We start from the raw sequence: 20,083 nt of genomic DNA on the forward strand, positions 1-20,083 counted from the left end.
ATTGATAAATGGTCAAAGGATATGAACAGTTTTCAGAAAAAAAGAAATCAAAGCTATCTATAATCATATGAAAAAATGTTCTAGATCACTATTGATCAGAGAAATGCAAATTAAAATAACTCTGAGGTATCACCTCACACCTATCAGAGAGGCAAATATAACAAAAACGGAAAATATTGGATGTTTTGGAATGCTAATCCACAGTTGGTGAAGTTGTGAAGTGATCCTGGAGATTCTGGATTCTGAAGAGCAATTTTGGAACTATGCCCAAAGAGCTACAGAACTGTGCATACCCTTTGATCTAACAATACCACTGCTAGGTTTATATCCCAAAGATATCCCCAAAAAGAGAGAAAGTCCTATTTGTACAAAAATATTTATAGCAGCTCTTTTTGTGGTAGCTAAGAATTGGAAATCAAAGGAATGCCTATCAATCGGGGAATGGTTAAACAAACTATGGTATATAATGGTGATGGAATATTATTGTGCTATAAGAAATGACAAGCAGGATGACTTCAGAAAGGCCTGGAAAGACTTATATGAACAGATGTATAGTGAAGTGAGCAGTCTCTATTGTGCATAGAGACATTGTGCATACTGTTTGATGAAGAACTATGAATGATTTGACTATTCTCAATAATACAATGATCCAAGACAATCCCAAAAGACTATTGATGAAACATACTATCCACCTCCAAAGAAAGAACTGATATTGGTGGAACAGACTGAAGCATGCTATCTTTCACTTTCATTGTTTTTTCTTTTAATCAAGTTTTCTTTTTACAAAATGACTAATACTGTAATGTTTTCCATAATCGCACATGTATAATCCATTTCTGATTGCTTGTTGCCTCAGGGAGGGGGGAGGGGAGGGATGGAAAGAGGGATAAAAATAGGAACCCAAAACTATAAATAAAAATGTTTATTACATTAAAAAAAAACAATAAACCTTTACGAGGAAAAACAAAAAACAGAAACCGTGACTTTGGGCCCACCCAGTACCTGAGCTCCAGACTGACCCTCTGAGTTCTCAGACCTGCTGGGAAATCCTGTTGCTATCACCAGAAGACAGTGGGGTCAAGGAAAGACAACAGTCTAATGAAGGGCTGAGAGTAGCTCTGGATGATGTGACCCCTTTCCCCGTTGTCAGTGCCTACTCTCTTTTCTCCATCAGGCCTGTGCTGTTCCTCAAATCCAACAAACTGAGGAGTGAGCTTCATCAATTACTTAATGTTCAGAGCTCTCTTTGGCCTGCCCCAAAAGACAGGGTGACTAAGCCACTAGAAGAAAACTAGTCTACACAAAAAAGGAAAACAATGAATGTTGGAGAAGCTGTGGAAAAATTGGAACACTAATGCACTGTTGGTGGAGTTGTGAACTGATCCAGCCATTCTGGAAAGCAGTTTGGAACCATGCCCAAAGGGGCATGGGACTGTGCATAACCTTTGACCCAATAATACCACTACTAGCTCTGTATCCCAAAGAGATTATAAATAAGTAGAAAGGATCCACACGTACAAAAATATTTCTAGCAGCTCTCTTTGTGGTGACAAAGAATTGGAAATTGAGGGAATGCCTATCAATTCGGGAATGGCTGAACAAGTTGTGGTATGTGAATGTAATGGAATACTATTGTGCTGTAAGAAATGATAAGCAGGCAGATTTCAAAAAAAAAAAACTGGAAAGACTTAAGTGCACTGATGCTGAGTGAAGTGAGCAGAACCAAGAGAACACTGTACATAGTAACAGCAACATTGTGTGATGATCAATTGTGATAGACTTAGCTCTTCTCAGCAATACAATGATCCAAGACAATTCCAATGGACTCATGATGGAAAATGCTCTCCACATCCAGAAAAAAAGAACTGTGGCTTCTGAATGCAGATTGAACCATACTGTTTCTACTTTTTTTGTTGTTTTTCTTTTTGAGGTTTTTCCCTTTTGTTCTGATTCTTTTTTCACAACATGACTAATGCAGAAATATATTTAATGTGCTCTTACATAAATAACCTATATCAGATTGCTTTCTATCTTGGGGAGGGGGGAGGAAAGGAAGAGAGGGAGAAAAATTTGGAACTCAAAATCTTATAAAAACAAACATTGAAAACTATCCTTACATGTAACTGGAAAAAAAAATACTGTTAAGATTGGAAAAGAAGAGGGCAGCTAGGTGGCACAGTGGATAGAGCACTGACTCTCTGAAGTCAGGAGGACCTAAGTTCAAATCTGACCTCAGACACTTGACACTTACTAGCTGTGTGACCCTGGGCAAGTCACTTAACCCTCATTGCCCAGAACAAAAAAACAAAACAAACAAACAAACAAAAAACCCCAAAGATTGGAAAAGAAATTAGTCTACACCAAATGGACATCATAATCACTGAAATTTTACATAGCAATTTAAAGTTTGCAAAACACTTTCATTCATAATCTCATCTGAGCCTTGAAGAATTCTGTAAAAGAAATATTATACATATTCCCATTTTACAAATGAAGCAACTAAGGCCTATGGAAGGTAAATAACAGGCCTGTGGCCACACAGTAAGTATGAGGTGAAGGAATCTAATCCTCATCTCCTAGATTTTATCGTCCAGGTTAGTATGTAGATGTGGATTTAGAGGTTCCAGGTTCCAATCCCGGATCTGCTTGTATGACCTTAGGCAAGTAATTTAACATTCCTTGGTTTTGTTTTATTTGTAAAATGTGATTGTTGGACAAAATTACCTCCAAGGTCCCTTCTAGCTATGAAGCCGTCTATGTTCTTGTGACATGAGACCTATGGCCAGCCCTGGAGCTAAAAGACAAGGTCTTTGCTGACCCTGGTTCCAGGACCCCCAATTTCTGAGGTTTGAAATCATAAAATGATAGATTTAGAGCTGCAAGAGACCATCCAGGCCACTTAGTCCAAACCCCTCATTTTATAGATGAAAAAAACTACAGACCAAAAAAGGTTAAATTACTTTCTCATCACTTAGAGCAAAGTGCTCTACTCCCCCCAAGGTCAAGTGCTGAGCTCGCTCTGCCTCCTGGTTTCACTTTTTTTTTTTAATATGTAAAAACAAATTTATTTTAACATCAATTTAAAAAAAACATTGTTCCAACTTCTCTGGTTTCACTTTTAATCCTTAATTAGGAGCTGTTAGGTGGCACAGTAGATAGAGCAAGCGGTGGGACTGGAGTCAGGGAGACTTGAGTTCAGTCCGACCTCAGACACGTGTAGTAAACTGTGTCACTTAGCCCATTTGTCTTAGTTTTCTCAACTGTAAAAATGGGGATAATATTAGCACCTACCTCGCAGGAATCAAACGAGAATGCCTGGCACAAAGTGAGCACTATATAAATGTTAGCGATTGTTATTAATCCCACTCCCCATTCCAGTGGTTCCACTAATATTTGAAGATACACCACTGAATGGTGATGGGGTTATTCTAAGAAAGAAGAGAAGGGGGTTGGGGGAAGTGGAGTTGGAGAGAGAAAAAAGGAAAAGGAGAAAGGGGAGAAAAGGGAAAGAGGAAAAGGAGATGAAGAAGAGAAAGGAAAATAATTTTTAAAAAAACCTCCAAAGAAAGAGAAAGAGGGAAGAAAGGAGGAGCTGGCTAGGAAGGAAGGGGAGAAAAAAGAGAGGAAGGACACAAAAGGGCCAACAGAGTAGAGACTGAAAGAGAAACAAACGAAGAAAATCTGAGAAATGTGAGAACCGAGGAAAAATTGGAGGCCGTCTGCCCGATTCCATCTGGATCCAGCGTCTCAGCGTCCCTTCCCAGTTTCCCACCCCTAGTGCTCTCCCTGCTCCTACCAAAGTGTCCCTGAATCTCCACCGCATCTGCCCTGGCCCCTCCATTTCTTTTTCTCTGTACGCCCCCCATCCCCTTCACTCTCCGGACCTGACGCTCAGTCCGCCAGACCTTCCTGTACCTCCACCCAACTGCAGTGTCATCCCCAGGCTCCCTTCTTCTCTCAGCTTGTACCCCTAAACCCCCAGAACCCGAGTCTCCCGAACTCCAGTCTGCAACGCCACCCACAGCTGCCTCAAAGCCAGCCCCGGCTTAAATGTCTCTCTCTTTTCTCCATCAGGTTTGGGCAGGGCCACGTGGGCAGAGGGCAAGACTAAGTGATTCAGGGCTGCCTTCCATTGGTCAGAGGGTGGGGCTTCATGTCACCCAGGAACGGTCAGGGGAATGCTGGCCCCACCCCAAGAGGGCGGACCCGAGGAATCACAGCTGGAAGGGGGCAGGGCCTTGGGTGAGCAGCTGGAAGGGGGCGTGGCGGCCAGGCGCTTCTGCTGCGGGCGGGCTGGGGGCGCCCCGGACTTGCCATAAAGTGAATGGGCGTGGGCGGGGGGAGTCAGTCAACTCTGAGTCTCTCTCTCCAACTCCCTGCGTGAGTCCCGGACCGCTCCAGAGGAGCTGCGGCCCTGACGCTGGGGGGAGCCCCCCCACTCCGTCCCCCGTCCCCCGGGACAGCCGGGAATCGGCTCGCTGCTGGACGCGCTGTGAGTGCCCGCTCTGCTTTGCTGCTGTCGGGGCTGAGGGACGAAACTTGGGGGCCAGGGCTGGGCAGAGGGGAACCGGGGACTGGAAGAGGAGCCAACCGGCCCCGGGATGTGGGAGAGTCGGGAGCGGAGAGAGGAGCGAGGACCCGGGCCGCAGCGGAGTGACAGATGTATCAGGAGATAAAGTGACCCAGGCTTAAGAGAAAGGGACCGAGGGGGTCGTCGGGAGCCGGGAGACGAGGCAGCTAGGAAGAAGGGGAAACTGTGAAGAGAGTTAGAGGGGAGTTAGGAGTGGAGCCGCCTGGGCAATGCCGTTGTCCCCCGTGCAGCCGGCCGGCTGGCCGGCCGCGCTCCTTGCCCTACGGCTGAGGTAGCCTTAGATTCCCCTGACTCGTTTCCTGCGTGGGCTTACTTCCCCCGGGGTCCGGGTCTGTTTATCACTAACCGGGTCAGCAGATATCACAGGAGGGCAAAATCTCCGGAGCAATGTCGCCGAGTCTGGGGGGGTGGGGATCCTGGAAAAAGGGGTGTCCAGAACTCTGGGCTCCAGACGGGAGGTGTGTCCGGAGCTAAGCGGACTGTGTGTTGTGTGATAGGGCTCGGAGCCCCGGGGCCAGGCAGGGCAGGACGCTTTGTGTCCCGAGCTCAGAGAAAGGACGGGGCTCTGTCTAGAGTTAGGACTGTGTATACCGTTCCCGAGGTCCTGGGCCGGGCCGTAGGGCTCGGATGGTGGGCTCTGTCTGGGTCGGCGTCCGGCTGTGTGTCTGGAGCTTTGCGTACTGGGCCAGGCTGTGCCTCCCGGGTGGTGGAGTGCGTTTGTACTGGACGCCGCAGGGCGTCCAGGACAGGATCGAACTTCGTACACCGAGCACTTTGCACCGGTTTCGGAGAGGATAGAAAAACGTCTCTCAAGGTGGGGAAAAAAAGAGGCAACCAAGCTGAGGGTTGGAGGGGTACGGAGAACCCAGACATTCAGGCACACTCGCGTCTGCTTTTCTGTGCTTTCCCTTGTCCAACTTCCACCCCGACGAGAAGATCCCTGCCCCCTACCCCTGACCCCAGAGATGCTGACATTTTCTGCCATGGGGAAAGTGAAGATAAACCTTAATCCATCTCTAAACCATAGTCATCCAGAAATAGGGTAAGAGGAGAAGCCGAAGGGGAGACTGGAGAAAAGACTGGCAAAAAGTCAGGGGGAAGAGAAAAAAAGGAAGGAAGGAAGGAAGGAAGGAAAGAAAGAAAGAAAGAAAGAAAGAAAGAAAGAAAGAAAGAAAGAAAGAAAGAAAGAAAGAAAGAAAGAAAGAAAGAAAGAAAGAAAGAAAGAAAGAAAGAAAGAAAGAAAGAAAGAAAGGAAGGAAGGAAGAAAGGAAGGAAGGAAGGAAGGAAGGAAGGAAGGAAGGAAGGAAGGAAGGAAGGAAGGAAGGAAGGAAGGAAGGAAGGAAGGAAGGAAGGAAGAAAGAAAGAAAGAAAGAAAGAAAGAAAGAAAGAAAGAAAGAAAGAAAGAAAGAAAGAAAGAAGTATACAGAGGGAGAGAGCTTTTGAAGAGACTCAGTTGGCTCTGACCCTCAGATTCCCATTTTCCTGGTGTGTACACACACAATCACTCCATGGGCACAACTGGTCCTAGAAGGATTCTGAGCCCTCGTGTATTGATTCTCATTTTTATACTTGGTGAGGAGAAAAGGAACTGAGTTTTAGAAGAGACAAGGAATCTCTTCTAAATGGTTGGGCAGGTAACAGGCTTTACTCCCTCCCTGGAAAATAGACAAAACATAGGAATCCTGAATTTTCCTAGACTCCTGACCCCATCCCCACTCCCAGTCTCCTGAACCTGGGTATAGAGAAGAGGAAGGAGAATAATCTTTGGGTTCAAATGGCTGTTCCGGTATAGGTAAGACAAAGGCCTCAGATCTTAGCTCTGAGGCAGCTGTCTGTAGGCTATAAGATTCGATTTTACCCCCTACATCCCTATTACTTGTCCCTGACCCAGGTCCCTGAGCTCCAAACCCACCATGTATTCTCTGATTTCCCTGCTCTTTTTCTTTCTTCACTCTCCTCCACTCAGACCCTGTAAGGGCTCACATGTTGGGGAAAAAAGAGTAAGACCCAAAGAGAGAGGTGATTGAAAAGGTCTGTGGGCTAAATGGAAAAGTAGTAGGTGAGTGATATAGGATCAAAGATGTAGCATCTTCATATGGTCAAGAACAGACTAAGAGTCCACTTAGGGGACTGAAAATTACAAACTCTAAATGAGGGACTCACAACTCTCAGTTAGGACTCAGGAATCACTCACTTGAAAACCATAAAGAATGGGCAGGACATTAACCCCAGGTTCTGCTTTGGCCACAAAGGCCAACATAGGCATTCTCTTTGCCTATTTACAGATAACAGTGTTTTCTGTATGCAGTTCCAGTCTCTGCTCCTCAAAAAAGATGGAATGGAAATTTAAAAGACTCAGAAACGGCAACTAGAATTATCTGAGGGCTAGGGGAAGGTGAGGATTGCTTGCTGTCTGAAAACATATTGAAAAAGACTAGAAACCTTCAGCTTGGAAAAAAACAGACAGAAAGGATAAAATCAGGATTATTATGGATAAGAGAAACACACCAAATCCTAAAACAAGTTAAGATTCCCTTGAAGTTTAAGTGATTTAAATTTAAGGCAAATTAAAGGAAGCCCCATAATGACACACATAATAAATTTAGGAAGCTCATGTTTCCCTATCACAAGAAGTAGCCTCATGAAGGAAATATAAGTGGACTGAAATGGGTTGGAAGAAATTGATGAATGACAGGGCCAATGGATGACCATTAAGAGAAGTGGAATATGCCTGAACTTGAAGGCTTATGTCAGTGAAGACATACCTGTACTCCATGACATGACGTTCAGAGCTGCAGTTGACAGCAGAATTCTGATCTAAATGAATCATGGGGCCAACCCTAGGGGAAGTCATGTATCTTTGAGTGTTATTGGTTTTGTATTCCCAGGACCTAGCCCAATGCTTGGCTAGTAGGGACTTAATGCTTAATGACTGATTGGTCCTTGGCAAGATGGCACAGATACCCTTGACTTGGGACCCAGTCCTGTGTTCCTTATCTCCTCCTAGTAGAGTTTTGGGTTGGGAATCCCAAGGTGTACATATAGTCCCCTCTCTCACACTAAAAAACCCCTCCTGGTCAGTCTTTTCCTTTCTTCTCTAACCCACCTCCAGCCCTGACCCCTGTGGAATGAAATCAAGGACAGTAGGCCAAAAGATCAAAGGATCCAAAGGTGGAAGAGGGGAACAAGTCCTAGGTGTTTTTTTTTTTTAATTTCACCACCTACATTCCCATTACTTACCCTCCCTTTCACACTAGGTGGCACCTTTTGTGCCATAGCTGACAATATAGGTTAGGTAGGGACTAAGATTAAGCCCAGGACTAAACTGTGAGTTACCCCTAGTAATCTGGAAGTGACATAGTTCCCATAGCCAAGGTTACAGACCTTGAACTCATGCCACCTTCTTTCTCCTAATTCTTCTCAGCATTGCATCTGTCCAGTCCTGTGGTAATAAGTGCAGGGGGTGGGAAATGATTAGGTAAAATGACAAAAGTTAGATAATAGGTCTTTCAGATCTGTCCCCCTTTATGCCCTTACCCTACTTCTCATCACTTTACATTCAGACTTTTTCAACATACTGCTACCCTCTTATTTTTTGGGGGGTGGGGGGGGAAGGCAATCCAGGTTAAGTGACTTGCCTAGGGTCACACAGCTAGTAAGTATCTGAGGCCGGATTTGAACTCAGGTCCTCCTGACTCCAGGGCTAGTGTTCTATCCACTGTCCCAACTAGCTGCCCCCCCTTTTAGGATAAATAATCAATTTCATTTTTTAAAAATTCACAAATATTGACTACATGTGTTCTTATTATCTACCATGGTCTTTATCACTTCCTGAACCATCTCAAACATGCTTATGGAAAGTCTAAAACACATATTTAAAGCATTTTTATAAAATTAACATTTGTGTTAATAGTCAGCATATTGCAAATGTGTAACAGGTTTAATATCCTACACCTGTAAGACTATCATGAGATAGTTTTGTGAACTAAAATTTCCTTGCTACATGTACAGATACAGTTTTCAGAATCCCAATTATTTCAGAGAAACCTTGAAAGCAGACATAGGTAAGCTGCAGCAAACTGAGAATTGGCTCATGGCTTTTGAATTAAGTTGAATAAACTTCAAATATAGTATAACTATTATTAACAAAATAGTTTTATTAAAAATAATTGACCCATAAACTTGATTGTTCCCCCCTCAAGAAGTTTATAAAACCAAACTTTTTACCCAACAGGAAAAAAATCCCTCAAGAGTTTGCAAAGGTTTTTGTTTACATATATAAAGTAGGGTGGTCTTCTCTAGATGTATGGTTGTTGAAAGCTGAATTACACTGAATAGCATTTTGGAGAATAAAGATTTTTTCCCCCTTTACTTTTTTCCCGAAAGTCCCAAGCTGGTCTCTCATTCCATTTTGACTTCCCACTTTGATCCAATTACAGCAGTTCTTTGGGGAGCCATCAGCAACATCATGAAGAAAAGGGGACAAGCAAAGTAAGAACACAGATATCATCTAGTTATTCCTAGAAAATGCTTAAGACATTGAGAGTGAACCTGAAAAAATGAGGAGTAATACAATCAATCCACACATTCAATCTCTAAAAACCTTCCTGGAGATGGCCACACACTGGGCAATACATGGAATGAGGAATCGTGTCTACTCAGTCAACCCACAATTCCCATTAAGATGGATGGCTTAAACCCCTCTCCTTTTGTTCCCAATCCCATATATCTGAGTTTCAAGTTTCATCCACAGAGTATGAATGAGTTCTCTGTGGCAAAGGGAAACTGAATAATCTGTGGGCTCGGTCACTACAAGTTAACTTAGATGTTTGATCCTAAAATGTGTTGCTTTTCTTTCTTAAGTTTCCCACTATCTGCCAAGTTATGATACCTTGCATTTCTCCTGTGCACTGTTGGCCACCTTCTTTCTCTGCAACAAAAGCAGTGAATCACTACCAATAAAAAAAGAACAGAACCATGGCTAAGTTAGGTTATCCTCACTACAGAATCTGCTGGTCACTTGTCCTGCAACAGCCCCAACTTCCTGCTCAGGGATTCAGTAATGTTGAGGTTCTTCCCAATCTCTGATTTCTGTGTGTGTGTGTCTCTCTGTGTCTCTGTGACTCTCTGTCTCTGTCTGTCTCTGTCTCTCTAGTTCATTGTGCTTAGGTTGGCAGATTAATCTTCCTGAAATACAGCTCCTATATTGTTATTCTCCTGATCATAAACTTTCAATAACTCCCTTATTTCCTATAGAATAAGGTTTACCATCTTAGCCTGAACTGGTCCCCACCCACCCAGCCAGCTCACACACTTCTCTTTATCATGTATAATATACTCCCAATCAAGTTAGTACCCTCCCTGTCCTTCAGACAGGCCCTGTTTATTCCCAACTTTGCACCTTCATTCATTCTGCTTTCTTCTTTTGGAAGGTTCTCCACATTTCTCTAAGCCTAATTAAATCCAGGGCAACTAGTGTGGTGCAATCAATAGAGTCCTGGGTTTGGAGCCAGGAAGATGTGAGTGACCTTGGGCAAGTCACTTAATCTTTATTTGCCTTAGTTTGAAGCTAGGAAGATTTGAGTGACCTTGGGCAAGTCCCTTAACCTCTTTTTGCCTTAGTTCCTCATCTGTAAAATGGGGACCCAACGGAGAAGGAAATGGCAAATCACTCCAGTAAATTTGCCAAGAAAACCCTATGGACAAAAGTCCATGAGTTCACTTAGACTTGGATAAAACTCAATGACTCAATAACGACAACAAATCTAAATCCCACCTGGCTCTTTGTGCTCTCAGTTCAAGTCCTATCTCTTCCATCAAGTTTCAGACAACATCAGACAGCATCAAACCACAGCAAGTCTTTCAATTCTTGGACTCCTATAGGATGAGAGTCTATGTGGCTCATTCAGGAATTTAATTACATTATGTCTTATATTGTGACTTACCTAAGTCTTGTCTTTTCAACTATGCTAGAAACTCCTAGAAGTCCGAGCAGGAATTATCTTACATCTTTCTTGTTCCCTCCTCAGCAGCTAGCACAGAGTTGGGCACCTAAATGCCCTCATACATCAAAGGTGTGATGAAATAGTGGACCTAATTACCTGCCACCTTTTAGTCTCACTCTTTTGGAACTTAAGTTCCCCAGTTTCACACTGCCACCACCTGAGGACATGGGGTTCTTGTCTGGGCTGAGGCTTTGAGGACCTACACTCTTCTCTGCTAACTCTCACCTGGGTCAGTTCAGTCCAGATGGTTTCAGGACTCAGCAGGTCATGGAATTCGAATGTGTTTGTAGCCTCTGGGATGAAAGAAACTGTACTAGACCTACCTCCATGCATAGTAGAGCTTCAATCTCCCAGTATTGACCAGGTCTTTTATGAACCCCTTGCTTTAATGTCCTTCTCAGTACTTCCTTGCCATGCTGTGCTACAGAACAATATGAATCAAGTACCTCTTCCCTCCTTCCTTTGTACCTGCCTACAGGCTCAGCTTGAGCTCCTCCATTTGGTTTCTGAAAGAGGAAGTCTCTCTCCATATCTAGACTTCGGGTCTTCCCATCAGGATTCGAGTCAAAATGACAATGGCCCTGTAACTCTGTAATTGGCCTTCTTTTGGGTCACTCTGTTTGGGACTCCAGGGAAAGAAAGGTTATTTTCTTTTATAAATAAACCGGTGAGGGGAGTTGTGGGAGGGCTGGGATGGCACAGCTAGGTGGCACAGTGGATAAAGCACTGGCCTTGGATTCAGGAGGACCTGAGTTCAAATCCGGCCTCAGACACTTGATACTTCCTAGCTGTGTGACCCTGGAAAAGTCATTTAACCCTCATTGCCCCGCAAGAAGAAAAAAGAAAAGAAAGAAGCACAGGTTTAAATCTTCTCTGTCCTACCAGCTCAGTAGCAAAACTTCACTGACTTGGGACCTACTTCTTTGACAGGACCTGGCATCAACCTCATTGGACCCCCTGGATATTTTGTCATTTTTCTCTTCTCTCCCCCTGACCAGTAAGTAGTAGCCTACTCTGGAACCTCTCCTTAATGAGTCCTGGCTATTTTGATCTGCTCTCTCCGTTTAGAACTTTCCTGCAATCCTAGCTCCAGGCAGGATCTCAGCCCCGACCCCCCCCCCCCCACCCGCCCTACAGACCTCTGACTACCTCTGGCTCTCATTTCCTCCTGCACAGACCCATAGAGTTGGGAAACACCCACACCAGCCAAAAGCATAAAAGGGAAAGTAAAGACCCTATTCTGGGCTCATGTTTGTGGTGGTATCTTGAGTCATGTCAAGACTTGTTTGTTGTTTCTTACCCTTACTAACTCAAAAACAGGAAGATTTTGTTTTATCTGCTAAATTCTGCCTGCTCCCTGATTTCTGGCTTCTGTCCCTCACTTCCAGATCCTGGTTTGTCCTGACTTTTGTCAAGTGCAGGGTATCTCACATTCAGCCCGTCTTTAGCCCAGACTAATGATAAACTTCGCCCCGCCTCCAGATTGAGCAATCCTGCCTGATTCTCACCTGCCTCCTAGATCCAATGCTCCTCCCTGCACTCACTGCCTTTTGATGGTGTGGACTGTTCTAGGGAGCTCCGGTTCCTAGCCTCCCCTTCAGCTTGAGATCTGTTTTATCCTTTACACTCACTCTCTAGGGTTCTCTCTTGTCTTTTTCCTCACTTCATTTTTGTTCCAAACATAAGAACCTTCTCTGTCCTTCCTGTTGTTATCTTCTTTTCTCCATAAGATCCCAGCAGGTTGTCTTTCTCAGGATACCACTTCTGACCCATCACTAGTTCCAGAGGTAGTTCTCTCTTATCTCACTTCTTATCTCCAGGTTTACTATAGGTGACACACTCACTGCTGAACTCAGACTAATGCATCCTCCCCAAAACCCATCATTTTCCTCATTAAAGGAGTAAGAAGCTATGCCTCCACTATGGGAACTATGGGGACTATAGGAACAAGTATGTAGCCAAAATAGTTGTTGTTATTGTTATTGTTTGTCCTTCATTCTCTTCTATTTTTTTTTTTTTGCGGGGCAATGAGGGTTAAGTGACTTGCCCAGGGTCACACAGCTAGTGTTAAGTATCTGAGGCTGGATTTGAATTCAGGTCCTCCTGAATCCAAGGCCAGTGCTTTATCCACTGCACCACCTAGCTGCCCTGTCCTTCATTCTCAAAGAAGACCATGACTTCAGGGTGATGTCATGACTTGCAGTGAACTGGATTTAAGTGAGGGAGGGCTATGCAAAGTCACTGACTTCACTGTCTCCTCCAGAGCCACCTTGGGCCCAGTGGCAAGATATACATCAGGACAATTGGAGATGGCCCTAGATGTTTAAGGCAATTGGGGTTAAGTGACTTGCTCAGGGTCACAGAGCTAGTAAGTGTTTTGAGGTGAGTTTTGAATTCAGGGCCTCCTGACTTCAGGGCCAGTGCTTTATCTACAGCGCCACCTAGCTGCCCCATAGCTGTAACAGCTAAGAGAACAGGGGACGTCAGGCAAAATGGGTCTCTGGAAGTGGGGTCACATCCCATCTTTTTCCCACCTACCAAAAGTCCTCTGCCTTCATTGGGTTCCTTGGTGAGGCAGGAGTCCTGTCTCTTTTCCCAGACAGCCTATCAAGCTTTCTCCCAGCTGAGCATCCAAACCATCCATGGGCTTTTCCCCCTCATACAGTTGCTAGCTTCCAGGAGCCTGCCTGCTGAAGGGTTGGAGGTGGGGTGGGATAGAAAGGGGCCCAAGTGGGGAGAGCCACAGACTCCAAAACATCCAAAGCAGCTGTCACTGTCACAGGGCAAGGGTGAGAAGGCTGTGTCTCCATGTGGGGATGTCTGTCTGAGTTTAAGTGTCTGAGGGAGTATTTCTGTGTATGAAGGCTAGCATGTAATAGTAGATGTGGAGATTGTGTCTATGTGTGAACACCTTTTTCTTTGAGTTGTGTGTATTTATATCCATGGAGAAGAGCATGTACAAATGTTACTGTGTCTGTCCTCATATACGTATATGAATAGCTACTGCAGTGAACAACATGAAGAACAATCTCTGTGAGATGTATGAGTGTTAGACTCTGTTTCCCTTTGTCTTCCTTTTTTTTTCTTCTCTGGTTGCTATTTTTCTACATGTTCACCACTTCCACCCCAAATATAGGAAGAAACTAAAGCCCAGAGATTGGAAGATTGTTTGGGGAATAGAACCCGATGTTGTCCAAGATAAGCAAAACCCCAGGGTTCCAGGCCCAAAGACCTGTGTGAGACCCAGAAATGTGAGGACTCATTTAACAATAATAGCTAGCATTTATAAAGTGCTTTAAGCTATGTGAGCTTTTATTTTTTAAAAAAACATTTTTATTTAAAGTTTTGAGTTCCAAATTCTAACCCTCCCTCTTTCCCTCCCTTACCCCATTCCTGAGACAGTCAGTAATCAGATATAGGCCTTACATGTGCAACCATATAAAACATTTTCATATTAGTCTTGTTGTTTAAGAAGACTCGAATAGGGGGACAGCTAGGTGGCACAGTGGATAAAGCACTGGCCCTGGATTCAGGAGGACCTGAATTCAAATTCGACCTCAGACACTTGACACTTACTAGCTGTGTGACCCTGGGCAAGTCACTTAACCCTCTTTGCCCTGACCCCCCCCCCAAAAAAAAGACTCAAATAAGAGAAAAAAAATGAAAGTGAAAAAGACCTTTCTTCAGTCTGTATTCAAACAATATCAGTTCTTTCTCTGGAGGTGGATAGTCCTTATTCCTTTAGGATCGTCTTGGATCATTGTATTGCTGAGAATAGCTAAGTCACTCACAGATCTACATGGAACAATATTGCTGCAACTGTGTATAACATTCTCCTGGTTCTGTTTACTTCATTATATATCAGTTCATGTAAGTCTTTCTAGGTTTTTCTGAAATCATACTGCTTGTCATTTCTTATAGCACGATAATATTCCATCACCATCATATACCACAACTTGTTTAGCCATTCCCCAATTGATGGGCATCCCTTTGATTTCCAGTTCTTAGCCTATGTGAGCTTTTAAAATGTTAACTCATGGGTGCAGCTGGGTGGCACAATAGATAAAGCACCGGCCCTGGATTCAGGAGTACTTGAGTTCAAATATGGCCTCAGACACTTGACACTTACCAGCTGTGTGACCCTGGACAAGTCACTTGGCCCCCATTGCCAAAAAAAGAATAAATTTAAAAATTTTTTAAATTAAAAAAATAAAATGTTAATTCATTTGATCCTCAGTATGGTGCTATTATTATCCCCATTTTACAGATAGGGAAACTAAGACACAGAGAGGTTGAGTGACTTACCCAGGGTCAGAGGAAGGATTCAAATTCAAGCCCTCTACTCTATCCACTTTGCCATGTAGGTGACTACTATACTACTTGAGATGAGATTTGAGTATCCTTGGACCCTTGTACAGAAGTATACTGGAGTGGGTTACTAATTACTCACAGCACCCAGGGAAGCGAGGACTTAGTCTAGACTCTGGAATATAGCAAGAAGACAAAGAGTAGGGAAGAAACAGATGGACTCCTAGGTTTTGTCTGTTTTACTCTTTTCTTCTCATACTCAGGTAATAACTGAGCAGGGTCTGTCCTACACATCCTCACCATCAGAGAGTTAAACTGTACCCAGGCAAGAACACTTTGAACCTATTCTAAAGAACAAGGTTCTTTTTGCTGGCCACTATTCATACCTAGAGATTTGGGAAGAATGGGTGAGTTTGTAGGAATTGGCAGGAAAGTTGAAATGATAGGGAAAGAGTAAAAGAAGTTGACTTTGCTTCTGAAAGGCTCATCTCTGGGATCTCTTTACTATCCCAAGGTTTCTTTTTATCCTTTCTGTGTGATTTGACCTGCCTAAAGGAAGGACCTGAGGACCAACATGCTCCCTGACCTCTCCCCTTCCCTGACCTCCATAGCTCTCCCATGTTTTCCTTCTTCCCTTCTAGTCTCAAAGATTTACTTCTCTAGACCCAGAAAAAGTTATTTCAAGGGTGAGGATGGAATAGTAAAGAGTCAGGTTTTCTCTAGCTACAGGAAAAACTGGGAGGCATTCCTGGTTTGGGTTCTGGCCCCCAATCCCTGTCTTGGAGGGATAAGTTGGGAAGATAGACAAGGTAGAGTCTTTTGACTGAATAAGGTGGGTAGTGGTTAGAGAGAATGACTGAGAGGCTGGCACTAGCAACTGAAAGGACTGTTGGCTGGGTGTGCCCAGGGAATGATGGGAAGAGGATGGAACTGTGTTGGGGATGGGGCAGCTGTGATCCTTTACAGCTGGGTAGAGAAAAGGGGTATTACCATCTGCAAATAAGTATCCATCTGCTCCTTACCAGGAAGGACTTACACCAAATCCAGAGGAAGCAAAGTGAGGTATGACTCAATCAGGGCTTGTCTACTACATTAATGCTATGATGCAGAGTTTTGCATAAAATTCCACCCCACCATTACTCTGGACTGACATGGCAGATGGACACTCTACCCTCCCTTGCCAGCCAGAACAGGATTACTTCAGAAGTCCAACCCCCTTCCCCATAAAGAGATGCTAGGATCCCTGTACCCTTTTGGGGACCCCCCTCCCACCAGATTAAATTCTTCAGGGCCCCTAAGGAGTCCGAGTTTAGGTAGGTCATTGTCCAGGACAATAGAAAATGGGGGGGGATGTGAATGTGAGGGTCTGTCCTGAAGTTAGAAATACTTTAGGGTCCCAGAACTGAATTCCTAGGACTTTCCCATCCAGTAAAATATAAATTCCTTGAGGGCAGGATATGTTTCTTTCGGTGTTTTTCATACTTTCCAATCTCCAGCACAGCAAGTGCTTATAAATGTTTGTTAAATTGAATTGAAAGGGGTCACACATGGAGGGGGTATGTATGGAATATATATGTGAGTGTTTGTGGTAGCACATGTGCCTATGAAGATGGGTTTTTGAGATCACTGGGAAGAGATTTTAGTATGTTACTTACAGGGCATTTAGTTCTGTATAAGATGTAAAATCAGACCAGGCTATCCAGACAACAGGGGGTGTGAGTTGTATGTGGTAGGGTTCCAAGTATGGATATAGGAGGGAGACCATTTGTATCATGTCTGCAAATGCATGTAGTTATATAGGGAGAAAGGAATAATGACAGATGTCCATCTCAATGTGTGTGTGTGAGTGTGTGTTCAATAGAGCCCTTGGAGGATGAACTTTTCTTTCTTGGACTTAGACACAGGTATAGATGGAAGTAACTATAGCCATTGCCTCCCAAGGCCATTGGTCTTCACTTCACTTGACCAGTAAATACTGATGCATCTCACCTTGGTGCAACCCATAAATGAACAGGCATTTATTAAGTGCCCACTAAGTGTTGTGCTCAGTACCAGATGCACAAATGAGACAGTTCCTGCCCTCAAGGAGTTTCCATTCCATCTGTGTAAATAGAACATGTTCATGGAGAAGTCAAGTATACAAATATATAAGATGTGTATAGAATAAGTACACAGTGATTTGGAGGAAGGCAATAACAACTGGGGGAATCTGGAAAGACCCCTTGAAGGATGTAGTACTTGAGCTAAGCTCTAAAGAGAACTAGGGATTCCAAGAAGTAGAACTGAGGTGGGAGAGCATTCCAGGCATTGGGGGACAGCCTAGTCAAAGGCACAGAAGCAGGAGATGGCACAATCTAGATGTAGAATAGAATGTGTGAGTGGGAGGAGGGTGTGATCAGCCCAGAAAGATAGTTTAGAGTGATATTGTTAAGGGCCAGAAGAGATGATATTTTTTCCAATGGCAAAGGGGAGTAACTAAAACTTCTTGATCCCAGGAGTGACATGGTCAGACCTTCTACTTGAGGAATAGCGATTTAGCAGTTTCATGGAGGATGGATTGGAAACGGAAGAGTCTGAAGGGCCAATGCATTGATGATTGTAATAGTGGAGGTGGGAAGTGATGAGGGCCCGAACTGGGGTGATTATGGTAAGAGTAGAGAGAAGGGAACAAATGCCTGAGATATTGTAGAGGTGAAATCAATAAGACTTGGCAAAAAAAAGGGGGGGGGTGAGCAGCAGTGGATAGAGCACCGGCCCTGGATTCAGGAGTACCTGAGTTCAAATCCCGTCTCAGACACTTAACACTTACTAGCTGTGTGACCCTGGGCAAGTCATTTAACCCCAATTGCCTCACACAAAAAAATTAAGACTTGGCACCTGTTTGGATATGGGGGTAAGAATGAAGAGTCAAACATGATTCCTAGGTTGTAGAGCCTAGTACTGGTGGGCGTGGGGTAGGGCATAGGTTGCCAATTTAAGGATTCCCACTGACTACCCTTCCTCCTTGCCTCCAGAGCCACCCTGCTCTGGGCCCCATGGAGTTTGCCCTGCTGAGTGAGGCTGAGGCCAGGAGCCCTGCACTGTCTCTGTCTGATGCCGGCACTCCCCACCCCCCTCACCCGGAGCACAGCTGCAAGGGCCAGGAGCATAGCGGTGAGTGAGAGGGTCTTGGCTCAGAGGCCTAGAATAGAAGGTGGGCCCTGGTGAGGGGCTAGCTGGGGCCTCGGGTGACCCTTGCAGTGACTGGAGGAAGACACAGTGGCCTAGACATAGTGGGGGAGCTGGGTCCTGCCAGGGTGACTCTGCTCTTCCTCACTCCCATCCAGATACGGAAAAGGCCCCACCTCAATTGCCCGGAGGGTCCCCAACAGAGGATGGTTCCCTAAAGAAGAAGCAGCGACGGCAACGCACGCATTTCACCAGCCAGCAGCTGCAGGAGTTGGAAGCGACCTTCCAGAGAAACCGCTACCCCGACATGAGCACCCGAGAAGAGATTGCAGTGTGGACCAACCTCACCGAGGCTCGAGTTCGGGTATGGGGGCTACCTCTTCACATCCTCAGCCATTCTCTTCCACCCCACCCCACCCTACCCGATCTAACCCTCGCCAGCCCTCCCCTGCCCTGTGTATATTCCTTCTTACCAGTACTTCCCTTACACTCTTACCTGGGCCCACCTAGCTTCTGATGCCCAGTTTCTCCCTGCCTCCTCTGGCTCCACCCGACCTGGTCCAGCCAATCACCTCCCCGCTCTCTAACCCCGCCCCCTCCTTCAGTTCGCTCCTCGCCTTAAACTACATCTGTCGCCTCCCTCCACCCTTTTTTGCACCCTTAGTAACAATGCTCCCCTCGTTTTCCGTATATCCTTGACTTGACACCTACTGTTTCTCGGTCTATCGGGTTCCCCCCCCACTACCTGCCCTTTTTGACCCCTGGGTCCCCCATATCCTCAGGTGTGGTTCAAGAATCGCCGGGCCAAGTGGCGGAAACGGGAGAGGAGCCAGCAAGCCGAGCTGTGCAAAGGCGGCTTCGGGGCGTCGCTAGGCGGGCTGGTGCCTCCCTACGAGGAGTTGTATCCCGGGTACTCCTACGGGAACTGGCCACCCAAGGCCTTGGCCCCACCACTTGCAGCCAAGACCTTTCCCTTCGCCTTCAATTCAGTCAATGTGGGCCCGCTGGCCTCACAGCCCGTGTTCTCCCCTCCTGGCTCCATCGCCACCGCTGCCTCTATGGTGCCCACAGCTGCTGCGGGCGCTGCAGGAGCCGTGGCCGGCCCAGGAGGCCTGCAGGGATTGGGCGGGGGGCCTGCGGGGCTGGCCCCGGCTGCCGTGTCTTCGGGGGCGGTGTCTTGCCCCTATGCCTCGGCCGCCGCCGCTGCCGCCGCTGCCTCCTCCCCTTACGTATATCGGGACCCGTGTAACTCGAGCCTGGCCAGTCTGCGGCTCAAAGCCAAACAGCATGCCTCCTTCAGTTATCCCGCAGTGCCCGGACCGGCCCCTGCCGCCAACCTCAGCCCGTGCCAGTACGCCGTGGAGCGGCCAGTATGAGCGGCCGATCCCCCCAGCCAATCCCACCCGCTCACCAGGAGCAGAGCAGCGGACCGATCCGCCCGGCCTTAGACTGCAATTCCCCAGGGCTTGCTCAGTTTCACCCCCTCAGCCCTCCCAGCACCTGGACTAGAGCCTCCCTCCTCCTCTGGGAAGAACTGGGGAGGGGGGCAGTCCCTGTTCCACCCCCTGGCCTCTGTGGTACCCTGAGTGACAAACCGAACCTAGAGGTACAGAAACAGTGGCCCCAAGCCTGATACAGGGGAGGGGGGGCTAGGTCACTGTGAGATGCCTGGGGGATATAAGTGGGGGACAAACGTTCCGCTCTTCTTGGACCCTTCCAGCTATCTCCGACTCCCTCCCTTTCCAGTCTGAAAAGAAATCAAATAAACCGGCGACTCCCCTGCCACCTGCAGATTCAGTCCAGGGTTCAGCCTCCCTGGGCATAACCTAATCCTCCCATTGCCCCCCCCCCAATAGAAGGCACCCTACCTCACTAGATGGAGGCATTCAATCCCCACTTCCCTGTCCCCACTTCCCTGTTCCCACTTCCCAGCTTCAGTTTGCCCTTATGTAGAATGGGAAGAGAAGCTTAATAGGAGAAAAGATCAAGGACAGGGAGTACCAGCGCAGAG

The 20,083-nt window shown here is 45.9% G+C and overlaps 1 protein-coding gene across 1 annotated transcript; it reads left to right on the forward strand.

The window, feature by feature from the left end:
* Positions 1-17,803: 17,803 nt before the first annotated feature.
* Positions 17,804-19,797, forward strand: PITX3 (paired like homeodomain 3). Its single transcript, XM_043986129.1, has 3 exons — positions 17,804-18,057; positions 18,231-18,436; positions 18,855-19,797. The coding sequence occupies exons 1-3, from the start codon at positions 17,940-17,942 to the stop codon at positions 19,446-19,448; spliced, it is 918 nt and encodes a 305-aa protein (XP_043842064.1). The 5' UTR covers positions 17,804-17,939; the 3' UTR covers positions 19,449-19,797.
* Positions 19,798-20,083: the final 286 nt, after the last annotated feature.

Source organism: Dromiciops gliroides, chromosome 2 (assembly GCF_019393635.1).
Source record: "Dromiciops gliroides isolate mDroGli1 chromosome 2, mDroGli1.pri, whole genome shotgun sequence".
In the NCBI taxonomy this organism is placed as follows: domain Eukaryota; kingdom Metazoa; phylum Chordata; class Mammalia; order Microbiotheria; family Microbiotheriidae; genus Dromiciops; species Dromiciops gliroides.